This window comes from Trypanosoma conorhini (genome assembly GCF_003719485.1).
Source record: "Trypanosoma conorhini strain 025E chromosome Unknown Tco_14.4_contig_00170, whole genome shotgun sequence".
In the NCBI taxonomy this organism is placed as follows: Eukaryota; Euglenozoa; class Kinetoplastea; order Trypanosomatida; family Trypanosomatidae; genus Trypanosoma; species Trypanosoma conorhini.
Genome location: NW_021704260.1, coordinates 15,695 through 32,096, shown reverse-complemented (window position 1 = coordinate 32,096; position 16,402 = coordinate 15,695). Strand labels below are relative to the sequence as shown.

Below are 16,402 nucleotides of genomic sequence, written 5' to 3'. Positions count from 1 at the left end.
TGATTAAAGAGTTTTAACGGTTGCTAATTTGTGTCTCTGGAAATGGTTCTGGGTTGCCCCTTATTCACCTTTTTTTTTTAAAAAAAAGGCTTTTTTTTACCCCTTTCCTTTGAGGAAACTGTCTTTGAAACACCCTAGTACGCTTAGACACACGCACACGCACACACACACATAGAAGGGATGCGTCGAGTACTCTTCTTTTCTGCGGGGGCACTATTCTCTTTGTCTTGTTTTGCTTTTGCTGATGGTTTTATCACTGCGAAGCGGATTGGAGTTCCGTACAACTTTTTGATGTGGCTACCCGCAATTATGATCATTAGTGGCATGCTCCTTCTCAGGATCACGGACGCAAAGGCAGTTATTGACGCGGACGCTTCCTTTGAGGAAATCGGGGTGCCCCGCGAAAAAGTGCTTTTTTTCCTTGGCGCACTGTTGACATTTGGTGGTTTCGCTGTTTCTCTTTGGAAGGCGATCGACCCATATTCCAACGCGAGCGTAGCATGGCCCGGCGTTTTTCTGGTAGCCCAGAGTGTCCTTTTAGCCCTTTGCTCTGGATTCCTCTTTTTTGTCCGGTTACAAACAGAGGAGGAATGGGTTTGAAAGGATCTTCTGTGCTTTAAATATGTGTTGTTCTCACGGTGGAGCATCTTACGTACTATATTTCTTTCTCTTTGCAAGTTTTGTAAAAACGCTCTCGTATTATTGTTTTTTTGTTATTTCCGTTATATTTATTTATTTATTTATTTATTTATATTTATATTTATTTTTTAAAGCTCCGTTGCTTTTTTTTCCCTTCCCCCGTTTCTTTCTGTCTGCTGTCTATGTATATAAAAGTTAAAATGGCAGCTGATCCCTCCCAGTTAAATGGGGAACGTCTTAAGGAACTCCGTGGAGCTGTTCACACATTCCTACAAGAGTCAAGCGTTTATTCTAAGATTCGTGATATAGTAGACTCTTATGTCTCTGAAAATCCCGGGGATGCCTTAAATCCAACCTCTTCTGCTGATGTAATGAAGATCATTCGAGAAAAAGGACTTGTTCAGGATCTACTAGATCGGTTACATGGTGAGAAACATCTGAGCCTCGCGCAGACTCTAAATGCAGCTCATGCATGGAAACTTCTTCCGGGTCAATACTATCTACATCTTCGACTGGCTGGTGGGAAAGCATTTGTTGATAACTTGGACCTCTCCCCAAGTTTCGCCAAAGACTATTTGATGTATGTGGCAGTACAGTTTGGATCACAACGATATCGATCGACTTCGGAGAAAGCTGCAGTGGATCCTCCTTTTAGAGATGAGTTTCTTATAGATCTTGATTACAAATCTTTTGGTTCATGTGCCGCCGATTTGATACAGATTTCAACTCCGCTTCATATAGCTGTTTTTGGGGAGGAACGACTTTTAACGTGTGCCAAGATGCTTGGCGAAAATCTTGTTGACTGGAGAAGAGTTTTGCGCACAGGCTACCTTGGTTTAACTGTTGAACTCTGTGGGGACAACCCAGGTATTCCTGCTGGTATATTAGAGTTGCAGCTAGAGCTGTTGCCTAATAAGGCCCCTCGGTTCTCAGAAGAAGATGTTGCATCTAGAATAGATTTACAAAGATCTGCCATTACTTCAGCTGACCGTGAGTTTCTTTTATACGCGCGTCGCTGGTGGATGGAGTTTCAAGAGATTCGACCTATTCATAAACAACGAAAGGTAAAGGTGTTTGCCTCTACTTCTAACGGGAGGATGGTTCCAACAACTCACTTTGTCTCTGTCATTCGTGCAGAGAATGGAATTGACACCCCTGCTGAAGCAGCAAGGTTTGTTTCTCTTATCGCCGTGACAGATGAGGAACACCTAACTCAAGAAGTGCTTCTTGGTGGGTTAGGTAATAACAGTTCAAGAAATTGTTGGCTTTCAATGTTTACATTCCTATCTCAAAGAAGAGGAGAGCCTTGTAATCATGCGGCACTTCTCTGTTCGTTATTACTTGGCTTTGGCTTGGATGCTTACTGCGCTGTTGGAACAAATAAAAAGGGCACAACAATAATGTTTGTTGTGTCTCGTAAGCGTCTCAATGCTGGTGTTTTTGAAGTGTTGCTGTGGGAACCAACATCGGGAAATCGCTTTACATTGACAGATGCGCATCAAGTGGAAACTCTAGGTTCGGTGTTCAATCATCGATCTTTTTATGCAAATATTCAACCCTCAGATATTGTTACCACGATTTCTTTTGATTTTGACAATGAAGAGTTGTGGAAACCGTTAACTCCTTTAAAGCTTCGTATGGTACCTAAATACCCCAATCCTTCGCTTCTATGGATTCCAATCGACACAAAATCTCTGGAAGAGGAACTTGTAACTTCATTGATAACAGAGATTACGGAATATCGTGATATTCGGGGGGTTATTACACTTTTTGATGAGGCGCTTGCCTATGTTCTCCGGCAAGTTCTTTGCGCCTATGAGGGTCATCGACGCAATGGTGCCCCAGAGGATTTGTCGCTTTTTGAAAATTGTGTAAAGGGTGTTATTGGTGAGGGAAAAACCTTTAAAGGTGTCCCAGTGAATGTAACGCATTTGAACAGCCGTAAGATACTTGCAGCTTTTGAAAGTAGTGCTTCTGGAAAGGAGATTCTAGAGTTAACAGCCGATAATCTTAACTTGGCTGTTCAGGTGAAAATATTTTCCTTTCCTGAAGCCGTGCTCTCTGTTTGGGTGATACTGGCCGCAGCTTATGCGTCCTCCCCTGCTTGAGCAGGCGATTCTGAATTGTGTGGAAACGAATAGAGTAAAATCTCACCACTTGGCATATGTAGGGTCTGTTTTTGCTTTGCTGTGGATACAACCAGATGGTTGTGTTGTGTTCCTGGCGCCAGTAGCCACGGAGGGAATAGAAACCGGAAGACCAACACAAAAAAGTGAAAGAAGAAGAATAAAAAAAAAACAATAGTGAGACAAAGACGTTTGATATACGCAACAGACCTTTCCTTCTTGTTTTGATTTTTAATGCTCCTTTTCTTTCTCTGGGTGTGATTTTTTTTTTCTTGTTTTCTTTTCACTGCAATTATCATAGTTCTCAACCTTCCAATTCTCAGTCATACGCACACACACAAAGGCAAAAAAGTAAAAAAAAACAGCATCAAAAAAAACAGGAGTCACAAGGCCGGGGTGAGTGAGTATTGAGAGATGAGAGCTCTAAGGTACGTCAGAAGAGTCTATTCCACTTCGAAGTGGCCGTGGAGTCGTCTGTCCATTGGTTGCGCTAGTCACTTCGTCTCTAGCACGCCTATACGCTTTGTGGGACATCCTACCCCATCCTCACATACCTATGATAATTCAGATTGCTGGGATCCGTTTGCAGCGGCTTCTGTTTTGCAGAAAGACTACGCATCTGCCCTTAAAGGCACTGAATCAGTCAAAGTCCAGCACGTCTCCCCGACGGAACTCTCGGAGGCAGCCCCTAACGTAGTTGCATCGGACGTTTCTGTCATCGATGCAAGTGGAACTAAAGTTCACGTCACACCTATTCAGTATTTCTCCGAAATTACGAATACGCCGGATTGGTTAAGCAAGGGGATTGATGAGATGGGTTATCCAAAGGTAACCCCCATTCAAGCATACACGATTCCAATCCTAGAGAAAAAACATGATCTTATTGGCTTGGCCCCAACTGGATCTGGTAAAACGGTGGCCTTTGCAGTCCCGGCATTGAAGCACTTTAAGCCTAGTCCAGATGGGTTACCAACGATAATCGTTCTCGCCCCGACTAGGGAGCTTGTGCAGCAAACGGCAAAGGTATTTTCTCAGTTGAGCTCTGGGGTTATTCGAGTGTGTGAGGCTTATGGGGGAGCCCCACGAGAAGTACAAGCCCGACGGTTACACAAAGGATGCGATGTGCTTGTAGCGTGCCCGGGGCGCCTAAAGGACTTTTTGCAGAATGAAGATGTAACACTTGCTCATATGTCTTTCTTGGTTTTTGATGAGGCAGACCGTCTTCTTGACATGGGATTCAAGATTCAGCTTGATGAGATACTGAGTTACGCCGATCCCTCACGTCCTACCCAGACAATGATGTGGTCGGCTACGTGGCCAAAGGGAGTTGAGGAGTTGGCACGTGAATACCTTTCACAGGAGCGATACACCATCCGAGCAGGTACAGCTGGCTTGGGTTTGCAGGTAAATAACAACATTAGACAGCACGTTTTATTTGCAGATCACCCCCAGGAGCGGATGGAGGCTCTCGTTTCACTTATTCAAAATGGAACCATTGACGAAAATACGGCAAAGATGATGATTTTTGTGGAACGGCAAACCGACACAGAAAATGCGGCGCATCTGCTTGCAAAAATGCTAGGCATACACGTTCGAAACGTTAGCATACTTCACGGTGGGATGCCGCAACGACAACGCGACTTCGTCATGAGTAGGTTCAAGCATAATCAAACCCGTATACTTGTGGCGACAGACGTTGCTTCGCGTGGGATCGATTTCCCTGACGTCACTTGTGTCGTTAACTTCATTGCGCCCAAGGGCATTGACAGCTATTGCCATCGAATAGGGCGTACAGGAAGGGCTGGTCGCACGGGAGACTCTTTCACATTTATTGGTCACGCCGATGGCTCTTTAGCGAGAGATCTTGTGGGATACTTGAATAAGTGTGGAATGGAGGTCCCGCAAAGACTTTTAGACCTTGCTGATAAGCACACCGAATATGAAGAGAGTCGTAGTTTTAAGCGGTCGTGGAAAGGAAGGTCTGGACGAGGCTACAATCGCCCGAAGCGGGAGGGCCGCGCGATGTCTCAAGGTACTGGCTGGTAATCAGTAAGGAGTAAGTAATATATTGAGGCGAAGAAAGAGATTTTGTGTCTGTCTTTGTCTGTGCTTTTCTTCCTTATTTATGCTGCTCTCTGTTTATGCGCTTTCGTTACAAATTTATCACAGCAGTGGAGCGCAGGTAATGTGCCTTTGGGTTTTATTTGGGGAAGCGCTCTGTTTTTGTTTTTTTTTGAGCCTGCGGCTAACACTGCTAACGTATTTGCTACTCTGCTTCATGACATTAGGCTGCCCTGCATGTGTGTGTGTGCCTCCGTGGACGGACTCAATCAGTAGCGCGAAGAGGAAAAAAAAAAGCGGAAAAAAAGGAAGTAAAAAGAAAAGAAGGTCATTTAGACTTATTCAGAAACATTTCATGACAGTTGACAAACCAAGCATGCTTAGCATGAAATAGGAAGTGCAAAAACTTTCATGCCTGTTTCTGGTGTTCTTTCTTAATATGCGTCTCACTCGCTTTATCTTTATGTTTTTTTTTTACCCCTCTCTGCGTGTCTCTTTGTCTATTTGTTAACGACTGTTTTCCCTGGGAGGGGTTGCCTTCTTGGGTTACCGTGGTGGGAAGGAAGGAGACTTGAGCGTCCGTCTCATGGCGAAGATTATCAGTGAATTGGAGTTGGAGAAAGCTGTGGATGCATTGACGCGTGGGAATTTGGTGGCCTTCCCAACGGAGACGGTGTACGGTTTGGGTGGCAATGCCCTTAATGAAGAAGCAGTAAAGAAGATTTTTGCGGCGAAGGGGCGCCCGTTGACCGATCCCTTGATTTGCCACGTTTCAGATGTGGAGAAGGCGGTGGCGATGTGGGACGTGCGCGCGGATCCAGCGGCGGTGAAATTGGCCAGGGCTTTGGGAACGGCACTTTGGCCGGGGCCTTTAACCATTGTGCTGAAGGCGGACCCTTCCTTGCCGCATTCGGTAACGGGAGGATCTGGATTTGTAGGCGCGCGAATTCCACGCCACCCCGTAGCCCTAAAGCTGCTGCAGCTCGTGGATTTTCCTCTGGCGGGTCCCAGCGCGAACACATTTGGTCACGTTAGCCCCACAACAGCGGCGCATGTGCTCGAGGACCTGGGCCCGAAGGATCCCTCGCTGTTGGTTATTGACGGTGGACAGTGTGACATTGGCATTGAGTCCACCGTGGTAAAGGTGAACAGTGTGGAGAATGTTGAAATTCTTCGCCGAGGCGGGGTTTCACTCACGGATGTGCAACGCGCGCTTGAAGGTAAGTTTCACCCGCTCCTTACGATTCGCGACACACGCTCGCGCCACGGCGCTCCTGAAAAGGCGATGGATGGGCCGGGTCAGCTACTCACGCACTACTCACCCAACGTGCCGTCAAGGCTGCTAACGCCGAGTAGTTTTGCTGCCAATGCGCCTGCGCAACCGGCGGGGGTGGTGGTGGAGTTTTCCTCATCTGCTGCTGGAGCCGCATTGACGGAGGTTGCGCTACGGCAGACGGTAGTCATTGACTTTGGGGGCCACCTCCAGCCCCTTCAGGCGGGGTGCCTGGCGTATCGCGACCTCAGCGCGAAGGCGCAGGTGCGAGAGGCATGTTTCGCCGTGTTTGATGCGCTGCGGTGGACGGAGACTATTCCTGGGGCGAAGCTGGTGCTTTTCCCACTCGTATCCGAGTGGCCGCATGCCGCGGTGGACGCGGAGCTCCTCGACGCCGTGGAGGACCGCCTGTTCCGCGCCGCCTCTGGTCAGGTCGCACACATCCGCACGCAGTGAAACACGGCGCTGAAGGCTCACACCCACACACTCACACGCGCCTGCGGGTTTTGATTGAATATTTGAAGTTGTTTACTGCACTTTTTTTTGTGTGTGTTTGTTGAAGTACATATCTCTACACCTGTAGTGCGAAGGTGGAGAAAAAGCGCGACGTGGCTCGTACGCGCGTGCGCGGTCTGGAGTTGGGGGCCCCCCTCTCCCGCTGAGCCGAAAACTGAGCAGTTGAAGCGAGAAAAAGCAAGCATTGCCGCAAACCAAGAACGAAAAAACAAACAAAACAAAAAGCGAAACTGCGACTATAATAAACTTAGGGCAATCGTCACCAGTTTTTATTTGAGCTTGCTCCCCCTCTTTCTCTCTCTCTGTGTGTGTGTGCGTGGTTGTTTCAGAACTCCGTCCTACTCCCTTCTTTCGGGCTTGTTCCCCGGTAGTAGCCCTGTTTGCCTTTTTGTTTTTTTTTTGTTTTTTGTTTTTCTGACATCACATATAAACACACACCCATATATATATATTTATGGGTGTGTGTGTGTGTGTAAGCCTCTGTGTGTACACGCTGTAGTTGTCGTTTTAGTGTGTGTGTGTGTGTTTTGTTTTTGCTTTCTTAGGAGCATGGCGTTTCACCCCAGGGACGCCTTTATTTTGCACCAGGAGCAAATACAGAGGCAGAATGAGGGTGACGAGGTGGACACCTCGGCGGAGCAGAAGGTGCAGATAGAGCTGCAGCGACTCACAGACGCGGAGTCCGCGGTGACGATTGCCTTCTCTCACGAGGACCACACCTTGGGAAACCCGCTGCGGCACGTGCTCATGCAAAACAGTGAGGTGACAAGCGCCGGCTACTCCATTCCCCACCCACTGGAGGCGAAAATGCTTCTTCACGTTCAGTCCACGGATTACGCTGTGGAGGCGGTCGCGGAGGGGCTTGAACGCCTGGCCGACATATGTACTCAGACGCTGCAAAGCTTTGAGGCTTGCATGCATGGGATAAGGCGCGAAAGAGCAAAGGAAGAGTATTAAGCGACGTCCGCGGAGTGTGTTGGATTCTTTGTCACGCTTTTTGTTTTGTGTGTTTCTCTGAGTGTGTTCTCTCTCCTCCTGTGGTATACGCGGCACTGTTACACCGTCTTTTTTTTTTTTGGTATTTGTTTACACTCAGGCGTCTGTGTGCATGGTGCGTTGTCTGCGTATATCGTGTGGCGGGCGTGGGGTGAGTTGCGTGCTCTCACTATCGTCCAAAGGAGGTTCGCACTAATTCCGTGTAATAATACATCCTTAATGAACCCGCACACACACACACCACGAGCTGACGGTGTTGAGTGGCTTTGCTGTGATGGGCGCTTGCCCGTCTATTTATCTACCTGTGTGTGTGTGTATGGGCGTGGCTGCGGGGAGGAGGCCCGTAAAGACATGTGTGCTTCTTCCTTCCCTGCGTGCGGTCACACAGATAACAATTACTGCCGCCAGTACCCGCTGCCGTGGCGGCGTCCGTGGCCCGAGAAGAAGAAGACGAGGAGGAAGAAGGAAAGCGAAGACGCTGCGGTGGGAGGAAATGACCGATGTCCTCGCGGAGCCCAAGACGTCGGTGATTGTGAACGAGCGAAAGCGCATCACCTCCAAATTTGTCGACGGCAGCGAGATGGTGGAGGAGTACGACGTCATCACCGACGATCTGCTGCTTCGGAAGCGCCGGGCGAAGACGGCGCTCGGGAACTTCGGCGACTGGCAGGTGGAGGTGGGAAGCGAGACGCGCGCGCGCAACCTGGAGAGGGAGTTGCTGGTCGAGGCAGGCGGCAGCCCCGAACTCGTGCGGCAGGACACCCCCGAGTACCACGTGTTTCGCATTCGCAACTTGCCCTACGCGCGGGAGGTGTTTAGTGTGGCGGTGGAGCACCGCCAGCCCGGGGACGCCGGGGAGATCGTCGTGCGCACCAGCAACAGGAAGTACTTCAAGCGACTGGCCATCCCGGAGCTGCAGCGGCGCCAGATTCCACTTGACCCCGTCCACCTTTCCTACGAGGTGCAGCACAACACATTGATTATTCGCTACAAAAAGCACCTCACGGTGTTAGCAGCGGACGCGGCGGCCAAAAAAGAAAGAGCCGCTCTGCCAGCGAGGCGCATAGATGCTGCAGAGGGCGCTGATGGCGGTGGCGGTGGCGGTGGCTGTGCCCAGCAGTGAGGACAAGAGGGGAGGCGGCGGCCGCGACGGCTGCGGAGTGGGAGAGGTGAGGGGAAACGTTTCAGTTCACCGCCTCCTGCACCTCAATGTCTCCGGTGCGTACGGCTGGACCGCGCTGCCGCTGCGGCGCAGCATCGGGTGCCTTTTCTTCCTCCTTTTCTTCCTTCTGTCTCCCTTTGCCGTGGTTCGCCGGTGGTGTCGCCTCACGCATCACATGGGGTGGGTGGGGGGGGGGGGCGAGCAGTAATTGTGTGCGTGTGCGTTTGCGTTTGCGTTTGCGTGTGGCACTTCCATTCCTCCTCCCTGCGTGTCTGCCGCCGCGCACAGCCTCCGTCCTGCCGGCGAGGCGGGGACGAAGGAGCAGCAGCGCCCGAAGCGCAAGAGACGAAAGTATGCTCAGCGGCGTGGTATCGTTTTTTGGTTTTGTTTTTGGTTTTATTGTTGTTGTGCGTCTGTGTTGCTTCCCTGTTTCCTTTTTTCTCTCTCTGGGTTGACAAATTGTAAAGGGTGCGGAAGAAAAAGGAAAATATAGAAGCAACAGGGAAGCAAGTGGGATACTCCCCGTTGCTGGTTTTCCAGGTCGTGGGTGGTGGCAGTAGGAGTCTCTTTCCGCCGTGGGAGCGGGCAGTAGTGTAGGAGGGCCCACGCTCGCAGGCAGCCCAGGGGGGTTGGGCAGAGATGCTTCGGAAAACGGCTCCGCGGCTTGTGCGGGACCCGGTTCCGACGGACACCAAGGCCTTTTACTCGTGGTTCAGCGGGCAGGCGTACCGGCAGGAGCGCGTGATACCCGGCGGCTACCCCGCAGTGCGGGTGTACCCGGTGTACGGCAAGCGCTGGTTTACGGGCCGCACGGTGATGGCGATGATCGCCGGCTTCTCGCTCTTTGGGGCATGGCTTCGACCGGAGAAGGAACGCTACAACATGGAGATGATGATTGAGTGGTCGGAGCGCCAGGCCGCGCACCTGCCGTACCAAAAGGCAGAGGTGAACCTCCGCTGCCTCATAACTAGCTACAAGCGACACCGCTACGAACAGGAAAATCTTATTGACAAGGGTTTTGTAGGCCTGACCTCGGAGTTCCGCAAGTTCTTTTACCACGACGACGTCTGGCGTCCACCGCTGCACGATGTGCTCATGCATCCGTACGCGAAATTTGGAGGCCCCTTGTTCAGCTATAACTGGACGATTGGGTACTTCTAGAAGCGGCGGGGCAGAGGAGGCCGCGCACACGCACACATGCGTATGTATGTGGTGCAGACTTCTGCATGGGTGTTCTGGGCGAGGCTGAGGAAACGGGTTTTTTTTTTGTGGGGGGGGGGGAACGGGAGATGTGGGGAACGGATTTTTTTGCTAGTGCGTGGGGCGGGGCGGGGCGGGGGAAGGCGCCTGTGTGAGTTGGGGCGTCGTATGCACGGCTGTCCCACCTGCGTGCATGCGTGGCTCGTCTGCAGACATCGGCGGGGGATGCATCCACGAGGCGCGGGCGAAAAGGCGGGGCGCGGCTCCCACGGCGTTGTCCTCCACACGCGTGTAGGCAGCAGTTGAGGGGGGGATGGCGCGGAGACGCGCGTTGCGGTCTCCCACGGCTGCCGTCCGTGTCGCGTGACGGCGGCGACAGCCATTACTTAGGTGGCAGCAAGGAACCATCAGTGAGAGCGAAGTACAACGGTGCAAGGAAGCAGCCGGAAAAAAAAAGAATACTAAGATCAGTACACAGGCACAGCGTTGCAGCATTCCACCTTTTTTTTGTTCTTTCTCTCTTGGCGCTCGCTCGCCCTCTCTCCCCTTTTTTTCTATCCCTTCTTCTGTCTGACGTGCATGCGTGACACCCTTTTACTTTTTTTTCTTCCCTCGAACCGCTGCCCATAACCGCATCGAGCATGTTCCTCGCCGGAGCGTAGAGAACAGATAGCGAGCCGGCCACGATGGAGGCGGATGCTGACCTTGGCTCTGTTGCGGCCGCGTTTCGCGGCACCGAAGAGTACGCGGCTGCGTTTGACTTGGAGGTGTGGAAGGCGCAGCAGCAGGCGCGACTGCGAAGTGAGTTGGGCGAGGAGAAGACTCGGCTGAGGAGGGAAGTGGCGGCGGAGGTGCGAAAGAAGGAGGAGGAGCGTCTGGGCGAGTTGGATGCATTCCGCCGGGAGCTGGAGCAGGTGGCGCAACGGCTGCAGCTGCGGGAGGAGACGCTGCAGAGGCGCATCTCGCAGTTTGAGGCGCGTGAGGCGGTGTTTGAGGCGCGGCGGGTGAAGGTGGCGGAGCAGCACGAGCAGCACCTGCTCGCGGTGGAGAGCCGCACCCGCCGGCAGCTGGAGGAGGCCGTGGTGCGTGAGGGCCTGCTCCAGGCACAAGCGCGGGAGCGGGAGGGCACCGTCGCCCGCCTCGAGGAGAGGCTTCGGGCGGCGGAGAACGAGCACGACACGCTGCAGCGATACCTGGCCCGCACCGTCGCCGATGACAAGGAAAAGGCGAGGGTGGCGCGGCTGGAAGAAGAGTCTGCGGCAGCCAACGCGGCGGTGGCGGCGCTGCAGTTGAAGCTAAAGGAGCGCGAGGCGGAGCTGGCGGCCGCACGGAAGGAGCGTGACCAGTTTGAGGCGGCGGCAAAGCAGTGCCGGGATCAGTTGGGCCAACTCAGCCGGCGTTACAGTGAGCTGCAGCAGCAGTGGCAGCAGCGCGAGCGGGCGCTGCTGGATGCCGAGCACCGACGGCTGGATGAAGCCAAGCGGCGGCAGCAGCTTCTCGCACTTGAGGCCGGAGGCGGGGCAGGCGGCGACGTGCACCGCTGCGACCTTCTCGGGTTTCAGGTTGCCGAAGGTGCCACCCGCGGCAGCGCCGGCGCTGACCCCACCGCCGCCTTCCTCAAGGAGCTGCAAGCGGAGGTGGCGCAGGGTCTGCGTGAGCTGCGGGGCAAGGAAAAAAAGAAGGGCAGTCGGGCGAAGGCGGGCGGCGTTGCTCCAGCTGGGCCGCGATTAGTCTACGCGGAGGTGTCGCAGCCCCACCACGGCGGGGCGCATTCGTCGCACGTGTCAGGCAGTGCGCGAGCCGCGGCTGGCGGAGACGCGGTCAACACCACGCTATCCTCGCTGACGCAGCGCGGGAGCGAGGGGCAGCCTGAGTCGGGGGAGCCGCCGCACGGCCCTCTGCAGGATCGGCCCGAAGCCGAGGGGGGGGAGGAGGAGGACGGCGTCGATGTTTCCTCGTCCTACTGTTACGCGGACGTAGAGTCTTGGATCGCGGAGCGGGAGGAGCGGCGCGGCGTGCCGCGGGAGGCCGTGGGCGACGACCTCACGCGGGGTCCGTTGCCCCCGCTCCCACCCGCCGCGGCCGCGCCGCCGTTGCCGGAGGATTTTCTCCAGGCGTCGCGGGCGGCCCTTCCACCCGCCTCTCGGGAGTCGGCCCGGGAGGAGATGATGGCGTTCGTCAAGAAGCTGCGGACGAATAAGCAGCGGCTGCTGGAGTCGGGCGTGTACACGGAGGACGACACCCTTTTGAAGGAGATGACCGACAAAATCGCACTCTACGAGGATTTTCTCCTGCGACACTTTTGACCTCTCTCGCTTCCTCCCTCCCTCCCAACCGGCCTGCCGCACCTTTGCTTCCGCGCTTTCCATAGAAGAGGTGTTGCGGGTTCGAAGCGAAGACTGCGGTGCCGTCAGCTGCTATTATTATTATTATTATTTTACTTATATATGTCTGCCCGTGTTTCACCCGTACACTTTCTCCTGGGTTGCTGCCGGTGCGTGTGTGTGTGTGTTTGCGTTTTATTTAGTGGCGTGACACCTGCGCGAAGCGGCAGCGGGAGCGAATTGTGATGGACCTTCGCGTTCCGCTCTCCTGCGTCCTTGGCGCCCCTCTCGCCCAGCGCCATGCAGTTCCGCACCGCACGCTCCGTCTGGACGCCGCCCACCCCTTCGTCCAGTACCTCGCCTCCGATGACACGCGTCTTCCGCGGCATCCCACGCTGGCGGTGGAGGCGCGGCCGCCCGAGGAGTACGAGACGTACGTCGGGGAGGATGTCTGGCGCACGCAGGCCGGCGCCGACTCCGACGACACGCACCCCGCGCCCCGCTTTGACGACGTGGTGCGGTGGGTGGCCGACGCACTGCGCGTGGTCGCCGGCGACGGCGACGGTGACGGGGTGGTGCTCTGCGGACGCAGCGTTGTCGCCGACGACTGCGGCTGGGCGGTGTTTTCGCGGACCCCCACGCTGCTATCCCCCCGCGACGTGTTCATTGCGATGCGCAATTCCCCAAAGTTCCTGCGGGACGTGCACCACCAGCTCCGGGGCGCGGCGGCGGCGGGGTCCGCGAAGGTGGAGGTCACGCTGGCAAAGGCGCTGGGCGGAAATCAGGCAAGCGAGTTCCGCGCGTTTCTCCCGTACCGGCTGCACACCTCCGCCGGAGAGCTCCGTGCCGAGGCGTGGGCGAACCACCTGTACGCAGGCATCAGTCAGCGGGCGACGGATGTCTGCTTCCCTGCGTTGATGGCGTGGGACGAGGCCACGCACGAGGAGAACTATCTCACCGTGATGCGCCACGTTGCGCACGCCAGGCTGCTGGAGAGGTCCCTTGAGAGCAACGCACGGCTGCGCACGGCGCTTCTTCGGCAGGCGGCCAAATTCTTCGCTGCGAGCGACGCCCCCAGCACGGAGTCGGTGGTCGTCCTGCTGGCGGTTGATCTGCTCTTTGAGAGTCCGTCGCTGCCGGTGTATTTACTGAGCGCCGCGGTGCGGTGCTTTCCCCACGACCTCAGGGGCCCGGCGTGCGCCTCTCCGTTCATCCTCGAGGCGGACGGCACCAATAACACGCACCCCACCGCCGAGGACGCGGACGCCGGTGGTGGCGGGAGCGACGCGAGCGACGAGGAGGAGGAGGAGGAGGAGGAGGAGGAGGTGCTGTGCGATTCCGTAAGTTTCTTCCGCCTGTTTCGCGACGTCGCCAACTGGAACCGTCACGTGGAGGTGTGGCGCCGGCGCGGCGACACGTCGGGGACGCAGCAGCAGCGGCGTTTTTTCGTCGTCGCCTCCGAGCGTGACGACCTCGCGCCGACCAAAGAGTCCTTGGCGAAGCGCGGGCTTCCGCTGGAGTTCCTGCACCCTGACCTTTTTAAGGGCGACGAAAACTTCCTGCGGGAGTGGCGCGAGAAACTGATGCAGAGCTTGACCATGGCGCAGCAGTGCCGCGGAAGCTGAGCGGGGGCCATAAACTTGCATCCATCTATGTTTCTAATATCTAATACAGTATAGCGTTAGTCTTTGCTTCCTCTCTTTCTCCTGCTGGCACGCATTGCGCCCCGCCGCTCTCATCCCAACCGCCTTCGCTGCCTGTGCTGCTGGCGATTGCTGGTGGTCTTGTCACTGTTCTACGCGTCGTTTCTCTGCTTTTCTGCGCCTCCCCACCTGCCCACCTGCCCCGCGACGACGGCAGTAGCAGCCAGTGCCCTAGCAAAGGAAGCAGGCCCCCGCGCTGCGGCTGTTGGTGCGGCTATCACTGCCTCTTGCGTTTCCCAGCGCGGGCGAGCGGAAGCGCGGGGTTTAACGTCACTGCAGGAGCCCCGTACACACGCACACACACATCCCTCGACGGCGCCTCGACCCCACTCTTGCGCTCCGTCCGTGAGGTGCAGCCCACGCGCTTTGCAAGGACACGCGAGGGCGAGGCGGGGGAACGCCTCCCTCTATCTCGCCTCCGAGCCAAGCCGAGCCAAGCCGACGGAGTAGCGCAGGGCAGGCGCTCGGGTGTTCCCCGGCCACGATGTCGATGGGAAAAACCCTTGGCGACCACCGCTACAGGATCGGCAGTCCGATCGCCAAGGGCGGGTTCAGCACGGTGTACCGCTGCGTCGACCTGAACACCGGCAGGGCTTACGCCGTGAAGGTGGTGAACCGGGCGGTGGCGGAGGCGAACAACATGCATGAGGCCGTGGTGCGTGAGATCAATGCGATGGAGTTGTTGGTGTCCTCTCGGTATTTGGTGAACCTCGTGGACAAGCTGGTGTCGGCGCGCAACTACTACCTCATCATGGACCTCGTGGAGGGGGGGACGCTGATTGATTGCATCCGCAGCGCCCGCGGCGGCCTGTCACCGCAGTGGTGTTGCCGTATCTTTAGGCAGCTGCTCAACGGGCTTAGCCTGCTCCACCGCTGCAACATAGTCCACCGTGACATCAAGCCGGAGAATTTGCTGCTGAACGCGGAGCACACACAGCTGATGGTGTCCGATTTTGGTTTCGCGTGCTACGCGCCTCCCGGGCGCCTGCTTCGTCGCGCCTGCGGGACGCCGAACTACTGCGCCCCGGAGTTGCTGCAACAGGACCCCCACTACGACGGCCGCAAGGTCGACGTGTGGGCGGCGGGTGTCACGCTGTACGTCATGCTCTTTAACAAGTACCCCTTCCAGGCCAGCGAGAACCGCCCCGAGGCGCTGGCGCAGGCAGTCAGGGCGGGAACCTACACTTTTCCGCGCCCGGTCCCCCCTAGCCTGGAGCACCTTTTCTCCGTCATGCTCCAGCCGCTGCCCGCCCGACGATGGTCGGCGAGTAGGCTGCTGCGACACGCGTGGGTGCTGGGGGTCGCGCCTATCGTGGCGAGGCTGCCCTCCCAGGCCAAGCATGCGGCAAAGGATGGGGATCTCGGCAGCGGTGGCCGCGGGATTCACTTGGAGGCGTTTCTTCTGCGGTCCCCACTTGCGCAGGCGTTGGAAGATGACGACCTGTGTGTGTCGCCGCGCCGGTCACGCTCCTGCCCGCTGCTGTTCCAGGGCCCCGGCGGGGAGGCGCTTTTTAGCCACACGAGCCTCGGGGGCGACTTGGACGCCGGCTCACTCCTACCTGCCCACGGCAGCGCGAGTAGCAACGGTCGAGAGGCGGACACCTGCCTTCGCAACAGGGGCAGGGAAAAGTGCCTGGGCGTCGTGGAAGTAGTAGGCAGAGCCGCGGGACACACCCCTTTGGACCCCAACCCCGCTTCCGGTGGCAGTGGCAGCGCGAGCAGCTTCTACAGCAAAAGCCTGCACGGCACCTCTTTTCTGCTAAGCAGCAGCACCGCGACGACGGCGTCGCTATCCACCTCTTCCAAGACATTTTATGCGGAGTCACCGCCTTCTTACAGGCGCGACCTCAAATTCACCTTGAAGGCCATCATCAATTTTTTCCTATTCTGCACGGCCCTTTTTATTGTCGGTGGGATGCGACTATTGCTGGACGTGGACTTCAACGATCTCCCGCTTCCTTTGTTTCTCCGCGAGGCGGTGGAGCGGCTACTGACACCACCCGAGGATAGGAATTTGCAGTACGTGGAGCCGCAGCGCCGCCGCCGTCGAACGCGTGGTGAGCAGCTGCGAGCACTAGCCGCCTCAGCGGGAAGGGCGATTGGCGAGTTACTTCCACGACGCCGGGCGGCGCCGACATGAGCGGCTACCGACGGTGCGGAGCGGGAGCCATTCTCTCCCTCACCCCTTCAGGGCAGAACACCGAGTGCCGAGACATTCTCGCGCCTTGGGCTGCGTTCCTCCTGCAGCTCGGTTTATAAGCGCAATTCGCGGCGGTTGCCGCCGCAATTTAACGGCCGCGGCGAGGGGGTGCGTGCGTGTGTGTTTGTGTGTTGGGTGCGGCGCCTCCCCGATGTGGTCTGCGGCTGGGCTTCTGTTGGAGGGCCCATGGCGGTTTCACGAG

General features: G+C 56.0%; 11 protein-coding genes across 11 annotated transcripts, besides 12 other annotated features; 10 read left to right on the top strand and 1 right to left on the bottom strand.

The window, feature by feature from the left end:
• Positions 1-147: 147 nt before the first annotated feature.
• Positions 148-172: a microsatellite.
• Positions 173-180: 8 nt separating this feature from the next.
• Positions 181-600, top strand: Tco025E_03677 (uncharacterized protein; the record flags this gene model as incomplete). The annotated part of the gene is made up of 1 exon (XM_029370595.1): positions 181-600. The coding sequence occupies one exon, from the start codon at positions 181-183 to the stop codon at positions 598-600; it is 420 nt and encodes a 139-aa protein (XP_029229273.1).
• Positions 601-725: 125 nt separating this feature from the next.
• Positions 726-770: a microsatellite.
• A 69-nt stretch (positions 771-839) lies between these two features.
• On the top strand, positions 840-2,747 carry Tco025E_03676 (centrosomal protein 76kDa; the record flags this gene model as incomplete). The annotated part of the gene is made up of 1 exon (XM_029370594.1): positions 840-2,747. The coding sequence occupies one exon, from the start codon at positions 840-842 to the stop codon at positions 2,745-2,747; it is 1,908 nt and encodes a 635-aa protein (XP_029229272.1).
• A 432-nt stretch (positions 2,748-3,179) lies between these two features.
• Tco025E_03675 (mitochondrial DEAD box protein) lies at positions 3,180-4,811 on the top strand (the record flags this gene model as incomplete). Its single annotated transcript, XM_029370593.1, has 1 exon — positions 3,180-4,811. One exon carries the CDS (start codon positions 3,180-3,182, stop codon positions 4,809-4,811), a length of 1,632 nt encoding a protein of 543 aa, XP_029229271.1.
• A 41-nt stretch (positions 4,812-4,852) lies between these two features.
• Positions 4,853-4,882: a microsatellite.
• Positions 4,883-5,412: 530 nt separating this feature from the next.
• On the top strand, positions 5,413-6,555 carry Tco025E_03674 (putative translation factor (SUA5); the record flags this gene model as incomplete). The annotated part of the gene is made up of 1 exon (XM_029370592.1): positions 5,413-6,555. The coding sequence occupies one exon, from the start codon at positions 5,413-5,415 to the stop codon at positions 6,553-6,555; it is 1,143 nt and encodes a 380-aa protein (XP_029229270.1).
• Positions 6,556-6,805: 250 nt separating this feature from the next.
• Positions 6,806-6,838: a microsatellite.
• A 162-nt stretch (positions 6,839-7,000) lies between these two features.
• Positions 7,001-7,029: a microsatellite.
• Positions 7,030-7,070: 41 nt separating this feature from the next.
• Positions 7,071-7,155: a microsatellite.
• Positions 7,156-7,164: 9 nt separating this feature from the next.
• On the top strand, positions 7,165-7,572 carry Tco025E_03673 (DNA-directed RNA polymerase I/III subunit; the record flags this gene model as incomplete). Its single annotated transcript, XM_029370591.1, has 1 exon — positions 7,165-7,572. The coding sequence occupies one exon, from the start codon at positions 7,165-7,167 to the stop codon at positions 7,570-7,572; it is 408 nt and encodes a 135-aa protein (XP_029229269.1).
• Positions 7,573-8,050: 478 nt separating this feature from the next.
• Positions 8,051-8,087: a microsatellite.
• A 17-nt stretch (positions 8,088-8,104) lies between these two features.
• Positions 8,105-8,734, top strand: Tco025E_03672 (DPCD protein; the record flags this gene model as incomplete). Its single annotated transcript, XM_029370590.1, has 1 exon — positions 8,105-8,734. The coding sequence occupies one exon, from the start codon at positions 8,105-8,107 to the stop codon at positions 8,732-8,734; it is 630 nt and encodes a 209-aa protein (XP_029229268.1).
• Positions 8,735-8,983: 249 nt separating this feature from the next.
• Positions 8,984-9,018: a microsatellite.
• A 394-nt stretch (positions 9,019-9,412) lies between these two features.
• On the top strand, positions 9,413-9,934 carry Tco025E_03671 (putative NADH dehydrogenase subunit NB6M; the record flags this gene model as incomplete). Its single annotated transcript, XM_029370589.1, has 1 exon — positions 9,413-9,934. The coding sequence occupies one exon, from the start codon at positions 9,413-9,415 to the stop codon at positions 9,932-9,934; it is 522 nt and encodes a 173-aa protein (XP_029229267.1).
• A 150-nt stretch (positions 9,935-10,084) lies between these two features.
• On the bottom strand, positions 10,085-10,468 carry Tco025E_03670 (uncharacterized protein; the record flags this gene model as incomplete). Its single annotated transcript, XM_029370588.1, has 1 exon — positions 10,085-10,468. The coding sequence occupies one exon, from the start codon at positions 10,466-10,468 to the stop codon at positions 10,085-10,087; it is 384 nt and encodes a 127-aa protein (XP_029229266.1).
• A 191-nt stretch (positions 10,469-10,659) lies between these two features.
• Positions 10,660-12,279, top strand: Tco025E_03669 (uncharacterized protein; the record flags this gene model as incomplete). Its single annotated transcript, XM_029370587.1, has 1 exon — positions 10,660-12,279. One exon carries the CDS (start codon positions 10,660-10,662, stop codon positions 12,277-12,279), a length of 1,620 nt encoding a protein of 539 aa, XP_029229265.1.
• Positions 12,280-12,305: a microsatellite.
• Positions 12,306-12,391: 86 nt separating this feature from the next.
• Positions 12,392-12,422: a microsatellite.
• Positions 12,423-12,467: 45 nt separating this feature from the next.
• Positions 12,468-12,491: a microsatellite.
• A 51-nt stretch (positions 12,492-12,542) lies between these two features.
• Tco025E_03668 (uncharacterized protein) lies at positions 12,543-13,922 on the top strand (the record flags this gene model as incomplete). The annotated part of the gene is made up of 1 exon (XM_029370586.1): positions 12,543-13,922. One exon carries the CDS (start codon positions 12,543-12,545, stop codon positions 13,920-13,922), a length of 1,380 nt encoding a protein of 459 aa, XP_029229264.1.
• A 562-nt stretch (positions 13,923-14,484) lies between these two features.
• On the top strand, positions 14,485-16,140 carry Tco025E_03667 (Small Surface Antigen; the record flags this gene model as incomplete). Its single annotated transcript, XM_029370585.1, has 1 exon — positions 14,485-16,140. One exon carries the CDS (start codon positions 14,485-14,487, stop codon positions 16,138-16,140), a length of 1,656 nt encoding a protein of 551 aa, XP_029229263.1.
• Positions 16,141-16,308: 168 nt separating this feature from the next.
• Positions 16,309-16,338: a microsatellite.
• Between the last annotated feature and the right edge of the window lie 64 nt (positions 16,339-16,402).